The sequence below is a fragment of the Chelonia mydas genome, chromosome 7, assembly GCF_015237465.2.
Source record: "Chelonia mydas isolate rCheMyd1 chromosome 7, rCheMyd1.pri.v2, whole genome shotgun sequence".
Classification (NCBI taxonomy): Eukaryota; Metazoa; Chordata; order Testudines; family Cheloniidae; genus Chelonia; species Chelonia mydas.
In genome coordinates this window covers 7,873,696-7,893,851 of record NC_057853.1, presented here as the reverse complement: position 1 = coordinate 7,893,851, position 20,156 = coordinate 7,873,696, and the positions used below count along the sequence as shown (strand labels likewise).

At 41.4% G+C, this 20,156-nt stretch overlaps 1 protein-coding gene across 3 annotated transcripts in view; it reads left to right on the top strand.

Annotated features, from left to right (window-relative positions):
• Positions 1–20,156, top strand: part of SUCLG2 (succinate-CoA ligase GDP-forming subunit beta) — a 230,372-nt gene that overhangs the window by 112,099 nt on the left and 98,117 nt on the right. For all 3 annotated transcript variants that reach the window (XM_037903956.2, XM_043551013.1, XM_043551014.1), the window contains exons 5-7: positions 4,258–4,410; positions 5,434–5,523; positions 8,888–8,984. In XM_037903956.2, the coding sequence (XP_037759884.1) occupies positions 4,258–4,410; positions 5,434–5,523; positions 8,888–8,984 (340 nt within the window). The remainder of the gene's footprint in view (positions 1–4,257; positions 4,411–5,433; positions 5,524–8,887; positions 8,985–20,156) is intronic.

Sequence of the window (20,156 nt, the reverse complement as noted above, 5' to 3'; positions counted from 1 at the left end):
AGCCTCTCACTGAGGCAGTACGGGCGTGACTGGCCACCTGGGGCTGCATCCGCCTCCACAATTCCGCCCTGGCAGCAGGGCCAGTGGCCTTTCTGGAGTGCTGGGGCAAGCCGGTTATGCTGATGCCTCCTTCGCACCAATCATCGGTAGCAACTTCAGAAAAGCAATGAACAGCATGGGTGGCACCAGGATTGGTGTACGAAGTGCAATCGGACACCAGGGTGGAGGAATGAGTGCCCACCCCCCAAAACCTCCTTCCCCCATGGGGGATGAAGCCCTGGGCCCTCCCCCGGTGGTCCAGTTGTCCTCATCCTCTCCAGATGAGGCTGTTGCGGGGCCCTCTCGTGCTAGCCCACCAGACAATTTTAAGGAGCACCAAGTCCTGCTCCAAAGGGTGGCCACAAACTTAGGCCTAGAGGTGGAGGAGATGGCAGTGCTATCAGTCACCTTGTTTAATGTGCTCTCTGCATCAACCCTCGCACGTGTCTCACTTCTGGTGCACGATGGGGTCCTAAAGATTGCCAAAGCCCTTTGGAAACCCCATCCTCAATCCCGCCCACCTCCAGGAGGACTGAAAAGAAGTATTTCACCCTAGCCAAGGGGTTCAAATACTTGCAAATTCATCCTCCCCTGGGGTTGTTGGTCATTTCTGTGGCCAATGAGAGAGGCAGACGGGCAATCCAGTTCTATCCCCAAAAATGGAGACCAAGAGGCTGGACCTTTTGGGAAGGAAAATTTATTCCACGGCCAGCCTTCAATTCTAGGTTGCAAACTACCAGGCTTTTTTGGGGAGATACAACTTTAACCTATGAGACTCCCTCCATAAGTTCAAGGACTCCCTGACCCAGGACTCGGCCCAAGAATTTAGGGCCCTTGTTGAGGCACGTACTACAGTGGCATGGTGCTCCCTCCAAATGGTCTTGGGATGCAGCTGATTTGGCGGCCAGGGTGGTCACTTCACCGGTGATCTTGAGGTGCAGTTCTGTAGGGCTGCTACTTGGTCGTCTGTTCACACGTTCACGTCTCACTACTCAGTTACCCAGCAAGTCCAAGACGATGCTGGCTTTGGTAGAGCAATGTTGCAAGCCGCAGAACGATGAACTCCCAGCCCGCCTCCAGGAACACTGCTTGTGAGTCACCTAGAATGGAATCTGCATGAGCAAGCACTCAAAGAAAAAACGGTTACCTACCTTTCATAACTGTTGTTCTTTGAGATGTGTTGCTCATGTCCATCCATTACCTACACTCCTTCCCCTCTGTCGGAGTTGCCAGCAAGAAGGAACTGAGAGGGTATAGGGCCAGCAGTGCCTAATATAACGACTCATGAGTGCAGCACTCCAGAGGGCACCGCAGCTGACTGTACAGATACCTCTAAGGCAAAAATCTCCAACAACTGTGCACGTGGGCATGCACACACCTACAATGGAATAAACATCTCGAAGAACAACAGTTAAGTAAGGTAGGTAACCATTTTTTATTTCTGAAGTTATGGAGATTAACGTATTTAGGTTAGGGCTTTTGATTGGTTTGGTTTAAAAGAATCTGTTGTTTGTATTGTCGTTTCATCACCATTGATTTAGGCTGGGAGCCAAAGGGAATTGGACACTGAACTCTAATTTAAATTCAGTGGGAGCTGGACTCCTAACTCCGTAAGTGCCCTTTGAAAATCCCACCCTCAGCGCTTAAACATATCACTTAGCAGTATTTTAGTGACACTTCCATTAACATTTCTCCCTTTCCCTTTGAGCTATGGGAACTTTGTCTGAAGAACACAGATAAGAGTTTCTGGTGCCAAAATTTCAGGTGCCTTTTGACGGGTGGTTTTGCTTGACCACTAAATAGAGCAACTGACTCAACCATTTCAGATATACTGGTGCAGGTAAAAGTTCTAACTGCAACAAACCAAGCCCATTTTCCATATCCATGCTTGTTACATTAACAATAGTGACAGGTAGATGACCTTTACTTGGGATACTGGCTTTTCATTTCCCTTTAGAGCAGCCTTGACTAGAAACCTTTACAAAATAAAGTAGTTTTCTGTATTATTTGTTATTGGCTTCCTTTAACTCTAGTTTTTTTCTGCTTTTGAATAGTTGCTTTTTTGAACTATTCCTTTAGCTTTCCAGATGTTCTGTAAAGAAAGCAAGGGAGAGGGAAAAGGAAGCAAAATTATTTTAAGGGTCAAAATTTCTTCCCATTCAAAGGTCCATAAACAAATAGCATCTTTCCTCCCTTCTGCCCAGCTGATAGAGAGGAACTTTATTTAATTTCTTGTTTCTTATTTTTTCCTATTCTGTTAAGTACGGACTGGCATAAGGTAAGTGCATTCTTCCTCATATACTTATTTAGTAGAATACTAAATAAATTGGTAAAAGTTTCTCATTTATAGTCGTGGAACCTTGAAATCCAAGGAAGCATTATTCAATGGAATACACCTTACAGTTAGATACCAGGAGTGTACAGGCGCCTTACGTTTAAAACAAATGTGGGCCGTGATTTGATTTCAACAAAGTTACACCAGCAGTAAATCTGACCCTATGTATTTCATTCATTAAATAATGGGTACTTCATGATTAATGGTATACACAAAGCGTTAATCTAAGATGACTGTTTAAAGCCATTGATTTATAAGCAGCCCACATCAGTAAGTCATTCTCATTTGATACTTGTTTCTTAGCCCACTTAGTGAACTGAGTTGCTGATCTCTATAGTTTCCATTGAAAGGGTGTCCATGTTAAAGTTGTCACCACCAATCTGATATGGCTCATTGACATCCCTGGTGATGTTCTCAGTAGAGAATCCAGAGAGTGAATGGAAATGGAGAGTGAATCACTCTGCCCCAGGGATGTTCCCTGGACTTCAGGATTGAGGTAGGGAATCCGACATTGCTACCATGTTAGGTGTGCTTAGTCCACTTTTACAGAGAGAGCTCCAGTCCTGGGCTTGTCCGTCTGGCACCTATCAAGATAACTAACAGCACCTACTAATAGTAATACAGTGAAGTTATTTAAAATGAACATTTAAAGTAATTTGATACTCTTATGTCAAAAAGAGTTATTTTGGTGAGTAATGTGGCAAGTATAAAAGTGTGCTTAGTCTCTTAAATGGCTAACAGGAAGTCCATCCCTAGCAACTTTCTTTTTATTAGTGTTGCCTTACATCGGTCATTGCTATTAGGTAATAGGTATGATGGCCAACAATCCAGATGGAAAAGTGAGCATAGTTATTACTGTGCTGTAACAAAATGGGCACACGGATTCCAAACACACAGGTGTAATGTAAAGTCCATATTTCCTTGGAAGCTAAACTATAGATCATAGATAGGCATGAGTGTGTTCCCCCATTTATGCTGGTGGAGGGGAGTGAAAGTAAGTGGATCTGTTGTGAGGGGTGTAGAAGGGGAGGAGTTGCAGCTTCATGATATGGAGGCAGTTTCATTCCATGTGCGTTTGGGAGCCTTTATAGTAGAAGAGGAGAGAGCTTTAGAGCAGCAGCTCTACATGCAATCATCTCCTTGGGACATGGTGGGTTCCTAGGGGTAAATCTGTGCTGGAATTAATGCCATAGCAAACAACCTTAACTCCTCCTCTTGGACCTTCTATCCTCCTTGGAGATATGTCACCTGGGCCATCAATGGCAGACCATCTTCTTAGGAAGCATACTTCCAATGGGCAGCACGGAGCGGCTAAGACTTGTTCTGCTGCTCTGAAATCTGCAGGGCTGCTGTCTTTTCTCTCTGGATCCCTAAGCCCCACAGGGTTAGCAAGCTATATGTACTCCCCCATTCCCTGCTTAAGTGCTAGAATCCTACATGTTCATGAAAGAATGGAAAGGAGATGCTGAGATTTTCCCAGTTGTCATCCTCTGCTTTGGGGTTCTTGTTTAGAAGGGATGATTGGATCCCTCGTTTACAATTATTATTATATATTCTAATGTAAATGGCTATGTCATGGAAGCCTCTGATATAGGAATTGAGAGAAGAAAAAGGCTAATGTAGTATCTCATGCCTGTAACATAAAACTGTAGCTGCTTTAAGACTGTGTTGAAATATGAGCCACTATATTCTCTGCTAGCAGTTCACAGTCGTGTAAAATTTTATCTTTTTTCTTCTGATTCATAATTGCTCTTTGGATTTTATGACATTTAGTACTCCCAGATACCACAACAAATTAAAAAAATATTATGGTTAAATCTCACCAGCCAAGATATACCAGTTAAAAAGATTGTTTGGTTTTTTTCACCCATGTTAATTTTTAGGTGATGGTTGCAGAAGCACTGAATATTTCGAGGGAAACCTACTTTGCAATTTTGATGGACAGAGCTTGCAATGGACCTGTTATGGTTGGCAGCCCACAGGGGGGTGTTGACATAGAAGAAGTGGCGGCTACTAGCCCGGAACTTATCTTTAAGGTATCAAAATGATATTTCAGACTCAAACTGTAATCAGATTTCCAAATGAAAAAAAATGTCCTCTGTGGAAAGACGTTACAGTAAGTAAATAAATAAATAAATAAATAACAATTTCATATAACGAAATAGAAACCTGATCCTGGGAGATGAGGAAGGTTCAGCATCTCATTTTGTTAACCCTAGACCTCTTTTCCTAATCTAGTCAAAGTCTTAGTGAGGCAATGCTCTAAATTTCACACGTTAAAGGTCGCCTGTATATGAAGCGTTTTCTTAAATGTTTCTTAGTATCTTTCATGTTTCACTTTAACTAATTGGAAAGGGTGGTTAGGCTAGTTCTTTTGCAGGCAGGCTTAGGGTCAATACCATGACTGCCAATTAAAAAAAACACACTTGATTTCAAAGGCGGACATTGTCAATTATTTCCTCCTCTTAGTATAGGTTTAAGTCTTGCACCTCAGATACCACTGTGTTGTCACTGTTGACATGTACTCACTGCTGAATGATGAGTAATGCATTCAAGTATTTATGATGTTTCTGTGTCTTGGTAATGAGTAGATAAGCTATTCATTTGGGCAAATAATTGATATAGACATGTATAATTATGGGGGGGGGAGCAAAAATATTTAATGCACATTGTGAAATTATATAAACTTAGTAATATTACTGGGCAGCAATACCACTGTCTTGGAGACTTTCCAGAAGATGTCATAAAAATTAACAACCTAAATATTCATCAACGCCATCTGTACAGTAATTAAAAATGAAAACTGGTGTCAGATTGTCTTGTCAGCATGCCACCCTGAAGAATTATATAGTTTTTTGGAAGGACTGTTTTATAGATGGTGTGATAATTATAACATACCCTATAGGCAGCTGCTATAGCCTGAATCTCCGAGAACTTTGGCAAACTGCCATACTTTAATTACTAATTTGCAAATATATAGTAAGCATTTTTCTTTTCAAGTTATAAATCTCTACTCAGATTGAATACCTTAATTCTCTTTATGTACTTTATTGTAACAGGAGGAAATAGATATTTTTGAAGGTGTAAAGGACAAACAAGCATTGCAGATGGCAGAAAATTTAGGATTCAAAGGACCTTTGCAACAGCAGGTAACTTGACAGGGAAGGGTTCAATTGTCTTCAGACAAAGAGGGTGGAGGTGCCAGTTCTGCTAAGTAATAAATACCTCCTGAATGGTTCTGAGAGGCTTTATGCCTTTTAGGGTCATGCTTAAAAAGTTTATATCTTAATAAATTCAACCTGTCTCATAACAGGTGTTGCCTATTTAGGTGCAGGGTGGGTGCTAACAGAAAATTTATTGTTCCTGAAATTAAATAGATTCAGTCCTTGATCTTGTGAGTTCCGTTGATTTCAGTGTGTGTAACAGATTGCCCACATGGATCCCTTTGCTAGATCAGGTCCTTAATATCTCAAATGCAATATGACAGGCATCAACAAATAGGTGTTTTGTATAGCTGAAGAATGGTTTACTTTTTTAAAGTCTGAGAGACATCAAACAAAGGCTGCCAGTTTGCTGACAGGATTCTGAGAGTAGAATTTTCAGTGCATCAGCGCTTATCTCTGTTTTATGCTAGGAATTCTATATAGTACATAATATCACAAGATACAGTGCTGGAGTGAATCACTTTGTAGACAGGAAACAGCTGTATTTGAGTTAATGTTAATAGGTGTAAAAGACAGCTATCATATGCTCTTTCTTCATACTTTTCCCCATAATATCAAAATGCCTTTTCTGTAGAATCTTTGCATTTTTAATACAGCACTTCTAATTATTTTCCATCCCAACTGTGCAATTAACAAATGCATAATCATTAAGTTGATTAACGCACATTTGAAGATTTAGCAGTATCTTCAATGAGAGCGAATGATTATATCAAACCTTTCAACCCTTGCAAAGTTCTGATACTTAATTATTGACAACAATAGTTGGGCTGTTAAACTGAACTATTTTATACGTTTCTTTCCATGTGCCATAACCTCTTGAATGGAATTTACTGAAGTATGGAAAAGTAATGGATAGGTCAATAAATAAAAAGGTCCATTTGAATAGCAACTACTTCTGGGGTGTGAATTCTGTGCTGCTCCTCTAAAGGTACGTCTACACCTCAGAAAGACCGACTGCAGCCAGTCTCAGAGCCTGGGGCTAAAACTGACTCGGAATCGCGCTGCGGGGCTAAAAATAGCAATGTAGATGTTTTGGGTTTGGGCTGGAGCCCGGACTGTGAAACCCAGCGATGGGGGTGGGTTTCGGAGCCCAAGCTCCTGCCCCAGCCTGAACGTCTACCCTGCAAGTTTACAGTCCACAGCCTGAGCCCTGCAAGTCTGAGTCAGCTGACCCAGGCCAGCTGCACGTGTTTAATTTCCGTGTAGATCATACCCTTAGGGTCTCAGCACAGAACTTGCAGCCTAGGGGGCAGGGAGCTATGGTGGCTTTAAGCACCTTTGTGTCCTCTTGATTCTGGGCTGCTCTGTAAGTTACAGCTGCCTTATGCTGTCTGGACTCTCCTTAACGCTGCAGGTAGTGGCCTCATCCCTGGATGCTCTGCCTGCCCTGGCAGGCCCCCTACACTAAGGCTTGCAGGAAATAGCCATAGGGCTGTTGTCTACACTCAGTGCCTGTGCTGGGGACTCCTGCCCTGATACTGGGCTTTTAGAGCCCCCTTATGCCGTTCCTGTCCTTTGTCCTTGTTATGAAGGGCTCGGAGTGGGCATGAGACTGTCATCCCAATTTTATAGACCTGCTCACTGGTGCCTTAAAAATAAGAGCATGGCTAAATTCTGATGCAATAATGAATTTCTAGTAGTTAATGTTACATGAGCTCCTATTTTAATAATATATTAGTTTGCTCGCAAATTGTATTTTTTTTTAATTTACGTTGCTTTAATACACTACTATTAATGTCTCAGTTACAGGGGCGCAATTCCATGGGAGAGTCACCCATAAAACTGAGAGCAGGATTTGGCCCATTTGGTATCATCCCAAAGAAAGTGCAAATATATGTGCATACAGAACACGCACAATTAGAGCTTGGCAAATATCTCAGAATGGAATTTGCATTGACTGTTCATGAACCTTTTAAATTCATTTTCTGCAGATTTTCGACTGAGCAAGTTTATTGGCAGAAATGTTTGTAGAAACTGAATTGTATGCACATATTTGTGAGAAGTGAATGTTTAATTCAAAGAGGAGTATTCACCCCAGAAATTTCATTCTAATAATTATGCCATCATCCAGTTAGGAAACAGGTTACATATTTCTGTGTCCAATTACAACTGAGACAGATAATAGCTCAAATATTAAATACAAGTAACAAACTGCTTGGCAATGGCCCATAGAACAAGAATTACTTTGAGATTATTTGGCACATATTTAATAACAAATAAGTTTAGAAACTTGGAAGTTGGTACTGGTACAATATAGATGTAAAGCACAACCATTCCCTCAATGTTACACGACTGTAGAATTTGGCTATAACTTTCCAACAGTAGTAGTGGGTTTTTTCATAAAGGTAGAAGCAACATAAAAGCAAGTTTGGTTTTTAATTTGGTTCCCTTCCTTACTTTCCGAAAGATCCCAAATGTTTTGGTTTGAGTTTTTGGTTAACTGAACCACTGACCAAGGGAAAAAGCTTTGGAATGTGTGGTTTTTGGGGTCCCAATCTTTCTGCTACCTCATTGCAACCAATAGGGTTACAATATACAAATTAATTGCAGGTGGAAAGGTTGGTTTACTTGAGATGTCACATTTCCAATGCTTAAAACATAGCTGACCTGTTAATGGGGGAACAGCAGAGGTAAACAGTGGTTGAGGACTTAATATTAGGTCATGGTTAGCCCTGCCCACCCCCACACACAGCCACAGAGAGAGAGAGAGAGGAGGGGGCAAAGAACACCAGTGGGGAGCACGAGAGACCGACTTTTAAATAAACAAACCCAATCTTTCAATTGTTGTTTCTACAGGGAAAAGTTGCATTTTGATGTAGGAGGGAGATTTATATTTTTTCTAAACAGATTCAGCAATTAATCTGCACTCATCAAATCCACATTACTTCTCAGTTTCTGAATTTAGACTCATTAACATAACTACTTAACTTGAATATCAGCATACCGGAGAAAATATATTCATTATGAACTCAGAAACTTATTTGATTTTGCTTAAATTAAGCTTGTTTATATTAACGATGCTGTTCATTTTTCTGAAATTCCTCAGTTTGTATACTATGAAGATAGCATTTACAAAATGTTTATCAAAACTTTTAGGCTTTATTCTTAATATTTTTGGCAGGGTAAAACTCCATTTGAAGTAAATACTACTGTAATTCTCTTAATCGAGAGCTGCTGTAATCTTCTACCGGACTTGAGATATTATGTAATTTGAGATACTAAAAATAGATGTAAAGGTTTACTGTTCCTTTTTGTGCATGCTACTTACAAATCACTTGATCAAATTTAGGCAGCAGATCAAATTAAGAAGCTGTACAATCTTTTCCTGAAAATTGATGCTACTCAGGTTGAAGTGAATCCATTTGGTGAAACCCCAGAAGGACAAGGTAAGAAATGAAAGAAAACAAATGAATATATTATAACTCTTTCTTTATGCAAACTATTCATTAAATTTCATGGAAGGTGATAGCAGCAGCTTTGCATTAATTTCACTGTGTAATTTAATTTAAGCAATATTCATAAATGTTCCCATGATAGATTTTAACATGGCAATCAATACCTCTTATGTCATCTAAATACGGAAAGTATCAGCATCTGCATGTTGCTTGGTGACAAACGTCAACTTTTTCTTACTTTTTATACAAAGTATTTTTGCTCATGCTGTTGTAATTAGTGGGCTAGAGAGGAAAACACTCATTATTTTAGGATTTCATCTTGAATGTACAGGTAAGTTGCAGTTATAGGTGCATGACTATGAAAGATATCAGAGCATAGGAGAGAGGAAGACCTGTTGGGCTAATCATAGAATCATAGAATATCAGGGTTGGAAGGGACCCCAGAAGGTCATCTAGTCCAACCCCCTGCTCAAAGCAGGACCAAGTCCCAGTTAAATCATCCCAGCCAGGGCTTTGTCAAGCCTGGCCTTAAAAACCTCTAAGGAAGGAGATTCTACCACCTCCCTAGGTAACGCATTCCAGTGTTTCACCACCCGCTTAGTGAAAAAGTTTTTCCTAATATCCAATCTAAACCTCCCCCATTGCAACTTGAGACCATTACTCCTCGTTCTGTCATCTGCTACCATTGAGAACAGTCTAGAGCCATCCTCTTTGGAACCCCCTTTCAGGTAGTTGAAAGCACCTATCAAATCCCCCCTCATTCTTCTCTTCTGCAGACTAAACAATCCCAGCTCCCTCAGCCTCTCCTCATAAGTCATGTGCTCTAGACCCCTAATCATTTTTGTTGCCCTTCGCTGGACTCTTTCCAATTTATCCACATCCTTCTTGTAGTGTGGGGCCCAAAACTGGACACAGTACTCCAGATGAGGCCTCACCAGTGTCGAATAGAGGGGAACGATCACGTCCCTCGATCTGCTCGCTATGCCCCTACTTATACATCCCAAAATGCCATTGGCCTTCTTGGCAACAAGGGCACACTGCTGACTCATATCCAGCTTCTCGTCTACTGTCACCCCTAGGTCCTTTTCCGCAGAACTGCTGCCTAGCCATTCGGTCCCTAGTCTGTAGCGGTGCATTGGATTCTTCCATCCTAAGTGCAGGACCCTGCACTTATCCTTATTGAACCTCATCAGATTTCTTTTGGCCCAATCCTCCAATTTGTCTAGGTCCTTCTGTATCCTATCCCTCCCCTCCAGCGTATCTACCACTCCTCCCAGTTTAGTATCATCCGCAAATTTGCTGAGAGTGCAATCCACACCATCCTCCCAGATCATTTATGAAGATATTGAACAAAACCGGCCCCAGGACCGACCCCTGGCGCACTCCACTTGACACCGGCTGCCAACTAGACATGGAGCCATTGATCACTACCCGTTGAGCCCGACAATCTAGCCAGCTTTCTACCCACCTTATAGTGCATTCATCCAGCCCATACTTCCTTAACTTGCTGACAAGAATGCTGTGGGAGACCATGTCAAAAGCTTTGCTAAAGTCAAGAAACAATACATCCACTGCTTTCCCTTCATCCACAGAACCAGTAATCTCATCATAAAAGGTGATTAGATTAGTCAGGCATGACCTTCCCTTGGTGAATCCATGCTGACTGTTCCTGATCACTTTCCTCTCCTCTAAGTGCTTCAGGATTGATTCTTTGAGGACCTGCTCCATGATTTTTCCAGGGACTGAGGTGAGGCTGACTGGCCTGTAGTTCCCAGGATCCTCCTTCTTCCCTTTTTTAAAGATGGGCACTACATTAGCCTTTTTCCAGTCATCCGGGACTTCCCCCGTTCGCCACGAGTTTTCAAAGATAATGGCCAAGGGCTCTGCAATCACAGCCGCCAATTCCTTCAGCACTCTCGGATGCAATTCGTCCGGCCCCATGGACTTGTGCACGTCCAGCTAATGGAGTTAACACCTGACTGTATCCTTTGGGAAGGTAAAGGGTGGTGGATTTGCCTCACCTGTGGAAGTAGGTATAAGACTGTGCAAGATAAAGATGGGAAGCTGCTTTATCTTGCACTTCTTCTGTTGGTTGCTTTTTCTGATATAACCCTACCTTTCTGCACTCTTGGTATATTAATGACACTAGCTTGTCGTCGTCTTAGCAATTTACTGACATGTACAGTACACCATTTATGTTTCCTCTGGGTTTGTCCCTGTCTCTTTACAATGTTGTAAATGCATTGAAAGATTATAGATTTGAAAAAATACTAGTAAGTTACGTTTGGTGCAGTAGAAGGATTAGTTTGAATTTAAGAGAAATGGTGGAGGACAAAAATATCACACTAATCCTTTTCATCAAGTCATTAATAATGGGACAAACTGCAAAAGTCTTAAATATTCAGGTAAACCTTCAGGACAGAATTGAATGGAGCAACAGCATCTAACCTGGCAGGAAGAGCTGTAAAGAATGGCATTGATTCTTGGGAGATATGTTCCATGGAAGAGCAGTGAGAAGAGGATTTATTTCAGGAATGGCATAAGGGCTCAGGAGGGTATGTCAGGGAAAAGGGTGTGGTCAAGTAGAGTGCTGGTGCAAGGAGTTGGTATGAAGTGCAAAGGATGGCATAACTCAAAGCTGAATCTGTGCTTCAACGGAGTGTAAGAGCAGCAGATTTCTCATTCATTTCAATAGGCAGCAACCACATTTGGAAAGACTCAATCAGCCATTGTGTTATACAACTGTGATGGAATTTTTCAAAGACAAGGGAGTAGGGATTGTTGGGCTGGCTAACGCTAAGTATTAAAATAAATAAAATGTATTGTCAAAGTAGAATATGACATCTATGCTGCTCTTTGTGATAGTATTGTAGCAACTAGTTGGTGGAAAATTATTCACACACATACTTATATTTAGATATAATATAAAATTGTAGGTTTAATTTAAAAGCTACTGTTAAAATAATGAATGCTAAATGCATGTGCACACAAGTGCTTAGTACACATTCCCATTATCAGCCCCAGTTCACTTTTGGGTTTATCATCTACACATGAACATAAGAATGGTCGTGGTGGGTCAGACCACTGGTCCATCTAGCCCAGCATCCTGCCTCTGACAGTGGCCAGTGCCAGATGTTTCAGAGGGAATTAACAGAACTGGGCAGTTTATCAAGTGATCCAACCTCTATCGTCCAGTCCCAGCTTCTGGCAATCAGAAATTAAGGGACACCTAGAATGTGGGGTTGCATCTGTGACCATCTTGGCTAATAGCCACTGATGGACCTATCCTCCATGAACTTATCTAATTATTTTTTGAACCCCGTTCTACTTTTGGCCTTTACATCACCTCCTGGCAATGAGTTCCAAAGGCTGACCGTGCATTGTGTGAAGAAGTACTTCCTTATGTTTGTTTTAAACCTGATGTGCCCCCTCCTGTAAGTAACCAGTACTCACTTTGCTACTTTCTATGGTCCTCCACTCCATTAATTCACTCACTCCTTCCAACAGGACAGCTGTTTTTAAAGAGCCTGTTATATGACCTACCAGCTCTTACAAGTCTGTTAGCCTCTTTGACAGGCCCTGGCGATCTGAAAGGTTGGGTCCTGCAACCGTCGTGAGAGAATAGTCAAAGGGGCTTGTTGGACAATGTCAGTCAACACTCATAATATCTGGAAGGTGTGTTAATTAGGTTCTCAAACAGCACCCATCACCTAGCGTCGGAGAACCTACCAAAATTATGACATGTGACTGTAAGGATATGTTTCTTCTCTGTCTGTTCCCTCCTGTTATTAGGGATTATATATGTATTTATTTATTGTGGTGCTGTGGGAAGGCTAGACCAAAGAGGTGGTCTTGTGCATTTTACTCTGAAGATCACAAGGTTCATATTCACTCTGATCTCTTCTGGGATTTAATTCTAGATTCACGGGCCCCTTGCTGAGAAAGCTCTGTCTGATGAGCACACGAGTTTCATTTTTTTCTGTGAAGTGAGGGTTGCTGGATCTCAAAAATGTCAATTGTGTTTGGTGGTTGTATTTATTTAGGTATCCAAAATAAGTAGGTATTCAGGTGGATGCTGAGGATGTGAACAGACTTAATTATCAGAGTGCAGATGCCTTTGGTGGAGGGTAATGTTATATAAGGGGCAGGTTCCTCCATCTCCGCATCAGGACCACCTAAGTCTTCTGAGATACTCTTCGTCCAGTTGCTGATATCAGCCATGTCACTGGTTGGCTGAAAGATGATGCTGTTAGCGTCAGCTGTGAAGGTAATACGGGGCTACAAGTCATGGCTTATTGAATCTTATATAAAGAATTTTTGGTCTGTAATGTTTCACAGTCTGCTCTAATGGCTTCACTGAGGTGAACAAGATGAGAGAGTGGATGGATCCCTATGGGATCCATAGCTAGGGCTTTGAAGGTGGAGGAGACAGTATCTCTTACATGCCTCTCTCTAGGTTTGGCCTGAGAAGGATCTTTGAAGCTATTTCTGTATGATCCACTAACCCCTTCAGTTTTTTGAGTCAGGACAGCAGGGTTCCATGGTTGGCCATACCAGACACTGTGGAGAAGTCAGGCAATAGGATTGTAGATGCATGGCCCATGTTCATAAACAGCAAAAGATAATCTTTCAGAAATATGAGCCCCATCTCTGTTCGCTGTCCTGGCCAGAAGCCTGACAGGGAGGGATCCAAGATACTGGCTATGTTTAGATGAAGATGGAGATGGCCCTTGGAGAGTTTTTGCTCCAAAATGGGAGGAGGTTGGATAGTAGGCAGTAGTTGGAAAGTCATTGGGGTCATGGCTTAAGGGCCAGTTGAATTATGTCATGCTTAGGGGTTATTCTATCAAATATAAGAAGTGCTGGCCCAGAATAGTTCAACAGGTCAAGATTTATCAGAGCCTGTGATGGAGGGGAGATGGAATTTCTTTACCTCTTCCATGATCTAACCATAGACACACACACATTCCTGTGACAGAACCAATTTGTAACGTGCATTTGTTTTCTTCCGTCAGTGCTCATGTTTTCTTCCCTCCCACTTCCTCTGCTGCCGTTTAGTGGAGGATGATGTGGAATTCTGTGTTTGATAGGAAGGGAGTGGATACTTGAGTGACCATGTGTCAGTGGATGTGATTAACGAGTGTCATAGTGACTTGCTAGTGGGGTAGATTTACCTTTAAGGATATTTTGGAATTTAAGCTTTGTGGGTAGACCGTTCTAGTTGTGTTTACTTGTCTAGCAACTGGGAGGGATTTGATTTGTGCCTTGAGGAAGTGGTGGTCAATTCAGGGGTGTTTCTAGTGTTCCTTTTGTCTATGTAGAGCCTTAAAAGCACATCCAGGGTATGACTGATTGTCCATATAGGTCCAGAGATTAGAAACTGAAGGTAGAAAATGTGGAGGGGAGATTTTGGGTTATTACAGCAGCAAGAATTGTCATGATGGCTGTTGAAATCGTCCATTCCAATAGGAGAAGATAGTCACTGTGTCAGACAGCATCTCCATCAGCTCCTTCGGGAGGAGTGGTGCTAAATACAGTAACTCCTCACTTAAAGTCGTCCCGGTTAACGTTGTTTCGTTGTCAAGTTGCTGATCAATTAGGGAACATACTCGTTTAAAGTTGTGCAATGCTCCCTTATAACGTCGTTTGGCAGCCACCTGCTTTGTCCACTGCTTGCAGGAAGAGAAGCTCGTTGCAGCTAGCTGGTGGGGGCTTGGAACCAGGGTGGACTGGCAGCCCCCCTATCAGCTCCCCGCTCCCCTAAGTTCACTGTGCGACAGCCGCCCAGCAGGTTACCAATTGCTGACAGTTCAGCTGTCCCTCACCTCACTGCCATGTGCTGCTCCTGCCCTCTGCCTTGGAGCTACCCTGGGGAGCCTCCTGCTTGCTATGCTGGGGAGGGGGGAAGAGGGGGCCTAATGTCAGGTTGTTCCCCTTCCCCCTGCTCCTGCACCCCACTTACCCCATCTTCCGTATAGCAGGGGGGACACACAGCAGGGCTCAGGGTGGAGGGAGTTTCCTGGCAGCAGCTGCCCTCTCAGCTTGCTGATTAACTTTAAAAGGCAGTGTACTTAGTGGGGTCAGCGTACTTAAAGGAGCAATGTGTATCTCTCTCACACGCACAGGGTGTGTCTCTCTCTCTCTCTGTCTGCCATGCTGTCTCCCCTCACTCCATTCGTGCTGCCTTGTAGAGTGTGAGGCTACATTAACAATGACTTAACCCTTGAGGACTCAGCCAATTGCTAGTTCATCATTTAGCAGTAAGGCATCCCCTGGGAAATATCCCACCCTTTGACTTCACCACCTCAACCAAGCTTCACAAACATCATCGCTGTGTACCAGTATTAAATTGTTTATTTAAAACTTATACTTTGTGTGTGTGTGTGTGTGTGTGTGTGTAAAATACAGTCTTCTGTCTGGTGAAAAAAATTTCCCTGGAACCTAACCCCCCCTATTTACATTAATTCTTATGGGGAAATTGGATTCGCTTAACATTGTTTCGCTTAAAGTCGCATTTTTCAGGAACATAACTACAGCATTAAGTGAGGAGTTACTGTACAAGCTTTTTAATTGTCCACAGTTACTTTGTACATAAACTTCTTTTCATTAAAAACCAAATAAGATAGTTTAATATAGTTAGGCTCCCTTTGCTCAGAAATTCAAGAACTGGGTTGTGAGCAAAGACTGTAACAATCTTTCATCCAACTGGCCAACAATCTTTCATGCATGAAATCAAACACAGTAGAATTGGCAGAGTAGTAGACAATAAATAGACTTTTCCTGTGCTTTAATTGAAATTCTGTTGGTATTAGTGACTACTAGAAACTTAAACAAAAACCCCACTTGATATGTGTTGTTGCAGCTAAGTTGTTTTTTGTATAGGTTTTTGGACATTAACATGCAGTATCATAAAGTGACATTTTTAAAACAAACATCAGTAGAAATAATTTGCTTACAGTTCCATCTGACAGTAATTCAGAGATTGCATTATAATCACGATCAAGTGTATGTGTGTTTTGAGTATAATGAGCAGTTGTCAAATAAAACTGAATTAGAAAAAAATGATTAATTACCAAAATTTATAAATGCTGCCTTGATACAACAGCATGTTTTTGCTGGTGGTTGGTGGGGTTGTTTTGTTTTTTATTTTCTGTTGTTTTCAAAAACCCTAAAGTATTTTGTATAGATTTTGCATTTGGAAAACGAACAACAGTATTTCAGAGTGGAAAATAAGATTTGAGAATTTTAGTGCAGTATTGGATGCTTGGTTTCTAGTTCATCTAAGATGCATTAATGATATAGAAATGGATTAATACCTTTATTTTATAAATCTTACTCAGTTTAATAAATTTAAGTAAAATTCCTATCAATCAATCATAGCTTTATTACGTTTTCACCCAATTTATGAAACTTTTTTTCCGTGGTATAAAACTAGGACTGTTGTCCAATGTGTTTCCGCCAGAAGCCAAGTTTTAAACATAAAGGGGAATTCTGTCCTCAGGAACCCCAGTAGACCAAATCTTGCTTGCCTCATTTATGTGAATAATCCTATTGACTTCGCTAGAACAAATTGGAGTAAGGTGAGCAGGATTTTTGTTTAGTGTGTGGGTGCTGATTGGTGCTGGTGTCCTGTGATATACAAGAAGGTCAGCCTAGATGATCTAGTGATTCCTTCTGGCCTTAAAAATCATTGACTTTTTGGTTTTTCCATTCACTAAAGTGGGGATGCATAGTCAAATAAGTTGAGTAAAAATAAGGTATTGAAATATACACTGATAATGCTTCTCTTGTTTGGATCACTTCAAAAGGTGGGGTCCAAATTCTCTTGATAGGTATAATGGGGTATACTGGCTCTTTAAGAGTAGAGGGAGGTAAGAAGACCCCATTCCAGGGCGTTGAATGGCCCAGGAAAATGGCCTGGTAACAGAAGAGAGGCTGCAGTCCCAGGGAATTTTGGGTTGGATGGGGGGAAAACCCCAGAACACTGTTCTTTTAAGGCCCCGGATCAGGAGACTTGTAGTGTAGGGTGGGGCAGGGTTCCCCTCTCTTCCTGCTATTCGGAGGAGCTCTCTGGATGAGGGAGTGTTTCTCCCTCAGAATGGGGAGACACTGGCAAGAGAAGGAAGCCGAAGCCAGAGCCAAAAGGCCAACCTCCGGGGGGGGAGAGAGCTATGAGAAGGGACCCTGTGAAGATCTCCATGTGGATGGCAGAAGGGCCAGTGGGATAAGTAGGAATCTTTGGATGGCAGTGATGGACTGTTTGGAACGGTCTATGGGCATTAAACCTGCCCCAAGCGGAGGGCGGTAAGACTTATGAGAGAGACTATAGGGGGCCCTGAAGATGGAGAACAGAGGGAGGCTGCTGCAAAGGGAACTCCGGCCACAAGAGACTGCTCAGGAAGTGGCAGCTTTGTTACAATAGGATTGTGATGAACAGGGCTTATCATATCTAGGGTGACCAGATAGAAAGTGTGAAAAATCGGGACGGGGGAGGAGGGTAATAGGTGCCTATATAAGAAAAATTCCCAACTATTGGGACTGTCCCTATAAAATCTGGACATCTGGTCACCCTAATCATATCAGACCTTTAAAGAGGCACGGTATCTTCAAACAAGGAAATAAATACTGGGGAATAATTCTGGACTGGTAACAGGCTGGACTCAATTACCGAATAATATGCCATTTGCATACTAAAGATTTTTTTTTAATATATTAGAAACTTTTCACTTAAATTAGAGGACGTTAAGGGCCGAATTCTCTGGTTCAGGGTCTGCATGCGAAACAGGCCCAAAGCTGTGGATGGCTGCACAGGGAGACTTTGCTGCATATTTCGACTTTTGCTGTATGGACTTTCTGCTGCTAGAGTCGAAAGCAGAGATTGAGAACTCATAAAAGGCTAAGGCTGTGCCCAAATCTGATGGGCGTGTGGGAGCAGAGAGGCCAGTGTCTGATACTTGTGGGGACACATCTGACCTGGAGCTGGGGCAAAGAGTGAAGGTAGCACGTAGGTTCTGCAATGGGGTAGAAGGAGCATCGGGAAGCTAAGTAATGAGTAAGTGCAGGTATTGGTACTCTTGAACAGATCATGCTCTGTAGCTGGGAGGTTGATGGGGGGAGCCAGGTCAGTACCTTTCACTGATGAGGTTCAGGGCAGTGGGGGAGAGGTGAGTTGATGTAGCTGGGGAATCAGCTGAGCTTTTCAGGAATGGCTGAGGGTACAGAAGGTTGCCAAGCAGGGCATCCTCGGAAGGATTGTCACAGTTGCCGCACCACTTTTTCCGCTCCTCCATACCCAGTAAGTGTAGCAGGGGAGCAGGAGCAGAGTGCCTGCAGGAACTGCCAGAGTGGCAGAGATGCATGGAATTCTCCCTCTTGCCCATTTTCTGCTTTGTGCACAGTGGAGGATGCCCGCAGCATTTCATCCTTTAAAAACTTAACAAAAAACAAAAAAAAACCCAACACCACGCCCCTCTGTGTGTCTAGGCACATTTGAATAGCTTATTGCAATTATTCATCCTGATAAAATACAGCACAGCACATGAAGAGTGTTTGTTCTTGTCAAAATAACAATTCAAATGGGCTTATTTTTTGCTGCTTTTATTTTTCACTTATGTCTGCATTTCCGTTATGAAATGCATTGCCCTGTGTGTGTTTCCTTTTGTCTCCTATTGTAACACATTCCTTTGTTAACACTCTGGAGTCAAAGGCCTATAACTGTCAATATTTATTAATTCATTTTTTGTTCTCAGTGTAAGCTGTTGAATTAGCAACTCCCCAAATCTTTTACCACTAGGAAAAACAACAAAAACTCTCCATGAATATAAGTATTGAAGCTTTCTTTGATATTTGTTCAGAAGGAAAATTCATTTGTATAATCTATCATGCGTGTAACAATGTGCTTTTGATGGTGAAAATTGTTTGATAAATATTAATAGGTGTTTTTTCTGGCTACTTTATACGTAGTGTGGCCTGTTGTTAAAGATGAATGTTCCAGAGAAATAAGATTCCATTAATGTGACACTGAAAATGTTTATGTCTAAGGTAAACTTAGAATGGAAAACCAAGGGCCTCTGAAAACTGCATTTTATTCTAGCTCTGGGTCTTTTTATTAAATAATCAAGGTAACATTTGAAATGGGAAATTGGTTGTATGGTTCTGATGCTGGTATAGGCCTTAATTCTTTGTTAACAAAAATTAATGCATTACTAGTACATTGGAAAGCATATTATTGACTTCACATATTTCTTATTCTAGCAGATTCCCACATGACATACTTGAATAATTTGTATTTATTATAGGGTAAGATCTAGAATCTTCCATGGGGTATTTATCACACATGTACACTTGTAAGTAGTTCTCCAAAACTGAAGTAGCTGAGACTGGTCTTGATCTGTTGCAATTTACTCCAGTATTGATTGTGAGTCAAGGACAGCAAATTCTTTTATTTAAAAGAATTAAAACAAAACTTTTCCATCAGGAAGTAAGACTAATACTTTTCTATATGGTATTCTCTTTCGTTTGCTCTGTGTGTACGTGTATGTGCATGTGCGCACACAACAGTGGCAAGACACAGCTGAAGACACAATAGATACAGACAAACATTGCTATCAATTTTATATTATAGTAATAGCATTAATGGTTTCCAGGCAGTTAGTCTGGCTGGCTTGCTGCAAAACATCAGTTGCTTTAGCCAGTGATTAATTTCTAGTAAATGTCCAAACCACAGGTCATTAGTGCTTTAATAATAAAGTAATTTGTATATATTCTTATTTTTACTATCACATTTTTAATCTATTAAGATGTTTGCCTTTGTAAAATCCATAAAAGTAGTCAGTCAGTATTCATCATAGCCGTTCATAGTAAACTCATTTTTAACCCTTAGAATTAAAATAGTCCATAACTATTATTAAATATAGTCCTATTTAGTTGCAGTTTACTGCTTTCTTACAACCACAACAGACGTTCAAGTTAAAGAAAAGTCCTATATGTACTTTCCATTTTCTTTATTTATAAAAAGTTATGTGTTGATCATGCTTAATGTATACTTAAAGCTGTTGTTAATTTCTTTAAAGGAAGAGTTTGCAAGGAACCAAATAGACTGTAAAATAAACTTTTTCTCCAGTTATATTCTTTATCTACTATGGAGCTATTTAATGTGTAGTG